The following is a 2,829-nucleotide window of genomic DNA, read 5'->3' as shown; positions in this document are numbered from 1 at the left end:
TATCATATAAAAATCCACCATCAACAACTAAGTGAGTTCGACCGTGTTGTCTCATCCATGTACCGTGACAATACAATCCCTATAAACCCATGTGGCCATGATGGACACTCAGACTAGAGTAGATACAGAGAACCGCTCATGAAGTTGTTTCGGTTCTATCCCGAATTCCATAGCAACCTAAGGAGTGATTTATGACTAGGTGGAACCAGGATCTATTAGAGTATGTACATCATGAGACTGGATAGACACTATACATGCGACAACATCCGGAGAAGCCTCTAAACTCTAGCGACCCCTCATAGCATAGAATCTGCTGGACCCTCCCGAACTCTATGCATCACCGCTAGCTGCACCATACCATGTGGGTTCCAGAGTACCTCGAGCTAGAGGAGGTGCCGCGCATATAGTAGCTGCAGAGCTGGCTGGTTGCGCCATACCCCTACCAATATTCTGACGGGACGAACGACAATGTCTCTGAATATGACCTCTAAGACCGCAACCATAGCATATGGGTAGGTCTATGTAGAAGACACCTGAGTGCATCTTCCCACACCTAGGGTATGGGGGCCTCCGCTGCAGCTAAAATATCCCGCCACACTGACCCGGCTGATAAGATCCCCTGTTGCCCTGACCGGTCCTGGATCAACTCCATTACTGCTGAGTTGGCCCTGATGGCGATGCACTGGCTGAAGATTGAGCAAAGGACTATGATGGCTCGGACGACCCGCCCCTAAATACTAACCTTCCACAACTACCACCAATGGAAGAACCACCAAAGTTGCCCGCTGATCGGGCCTTCTTGTTACCCTCACGCTTTATTTTGTTCTTTAATTTTCGGGCCTCTGTGGCTTGAGCAAATGCCACCATCTTCCCATAATTCATATTAGAGTTCAAGACGGCTATAGAAGCCTTGTTGATAACCGAAGGTCTAAGGCCCTAAACAAATCTGTGAACCCTAGCCTCCATAGTGGGCATCATGTAAGCAGCATCCTTGAAAGGATCCGCAAACCTTGTATGGTAGTCCCATACACTCATACTGCCTTGCTTTAAGTTCTCAAACTCCACGTCACGGGCTTCCCTAGACTCGGCAGGCAAGAAATGATCAATGAAAGCATCCGCAAACTCAGTCCACTTCGTCGGAGGACTCTCCTCCTCATGGGACTCCTCCCACAACTCAAACCATGTGTATGCCACCTCTTTAAGGAGGTGGGAGGCCAACTCCACTGCTTCTGTCCCAGTGGAACACATCACACGAATGGTCTTGTGCATCTCATCAATAAATGCTTGGAGTTCCTTCTCGGGCTTAGTACCCATAAATACTGGAGGATCCAACTAAAGAAATTTGTTTACCCTGGAACCAGCCGAATCCCCTTGTTGGCTAGAAGAAGCAGCAATAGCATTCAATCCCCTAAAGTCTACATCAAAAATACTGGGACCGAGAGTCGAGGCTGGAGGTGGGACTGAAATATCACTTGAAGGAGGAATCGGTGCATTCTTAGTAGGAACAGGAATTGATGCATTCTCAACGGGAGTGGAATCAAGCAGTGTTGTGTTTGGGGGAATATCCTCACCCCTTGGGTGCTCACCCGCAACATTAAGCATAGTATCATCAGCCACTCCTGGGGTGGTATTGGCCCTTTGGCCACTCCTTACCTTCTTTTAGGTGCCATGTGCTGAAAATTAGAAAGGTGCACGAGTTAAACAATCGCACGACCTAGAATAACAAAGAAGGGTGGCATTCCTAAATGCCCAAGTAGCCTCAAAATTATAGATGTGGTCGACAACACACCAATAAGAATAACTCTACTAGACACAGCTCCAAGACATCTTTGGACACTTTTAAAACCTTAGGCTCTGAGACTAAGCTTGTCACGTCCTGACCTCGAGGAGCGCGACCGACGCTCAACTGAGTTACCCCAGTCAAGCAAGCCTACTTGACGCTTTTTACCCAACCTTACCCATAAATAATGCGAGGATGAATATTAAGAGGTAGACAATAAGAGAATAGCATGTACAACACCCATTTCACTACTTATAGAAACTTCCTTTACGACTTCCAAAATATTACATGTTCATAGTTTAAAAGTGGAAACATGTTTACCAATTACAACATTTCTAGTTTGTCCTTCCCAAATAAAAATACAACCCACGACATGTGTACGGAGCCTCTAAGAGAACATGAGTACCATATGGGAGTGCCAGTAACAACGCACTGGCTATACCTCAAAAGTAAATGTGCATGAAGACAATACAACATATGGGCCCCGGTATAGAATAGGGCTCACCAAAATCTGCTAAGAAGAGGGTATGATGCTATCAACAATCACTGCCACCTGCTAAGGAACCACCTGCATCCAATAAAGATGTAGCGCCCCGGGCAAAAGGAACGTTAGTACATATGGAATAGTACTAGTATGTAAAACTAAATACCCTCATGGAATTAATAAGAAATTCAAGTAACATTAAAATTCCAAGTTAAGAACAAGGTAAATCCACAAGTATATATTAATGTTTTAAAGCTAGGAGATCTTCGGTACCGATACACCAACATGCTTATGGAATGGGGACGGATCTCCGCCTGATCTACTATGTCGTCACAGCCACTGTGTGCGAGTGGACATAGAAACACAACACCACTACCATGTACGCGGCATGGTATCCGATCACTGCCCGATCGGCTAAGCCATCTCACCACAATGCTGTGTGGGTAGACATGGTCCTTTGCTATCTATCATCTCATCCCAATTAAGGGGAATAATCTCAACACATCAACACAAGAATTTATCCCCCAATCACTCCAACACCAGCATGTGTAGTTTTGGGTTTAGG

General features: G+C 45.7%; 1 protein-coding gene across 1 annotated transcript; it reads right to left on the bottom strand.

Annotated features, from left to right (window-relative positions):
* Positions 1–936: 936 nt before the first annotated feature.
* On the bottom strand, positions 937–1,314 carry LOC138897492 (uncharacterized). Its single transcript, XM_070183466.1, has one exon. It carries the CDS (start codon positions 1,312–1,314, stop codon positions 937–939), a length of 378 nt encoding a protein of 125 aa, XP_070039567.1.
* Positions 1,315–2,829: the final 1,515 nt, after the last annotated feature.

This window comes from Nicotiana tomentosiformis, chromosome 8 (genome assembly GCF_000390325.3).
Source record: "Nicotiana tomentosiformis chromosome 8, ASM39032v3, whole genome shotgun sequence".
Lineage (NCBI taxonomy): Eukaryota > Viridiplantae > Streptophyta > Magnoliopsida > Solanales > Solanaceae > Nicotiana > Nicotiana tomentosiformis.
This window is presented reverse-complemented; position numbering and strand designations above follow the sequence as displayed.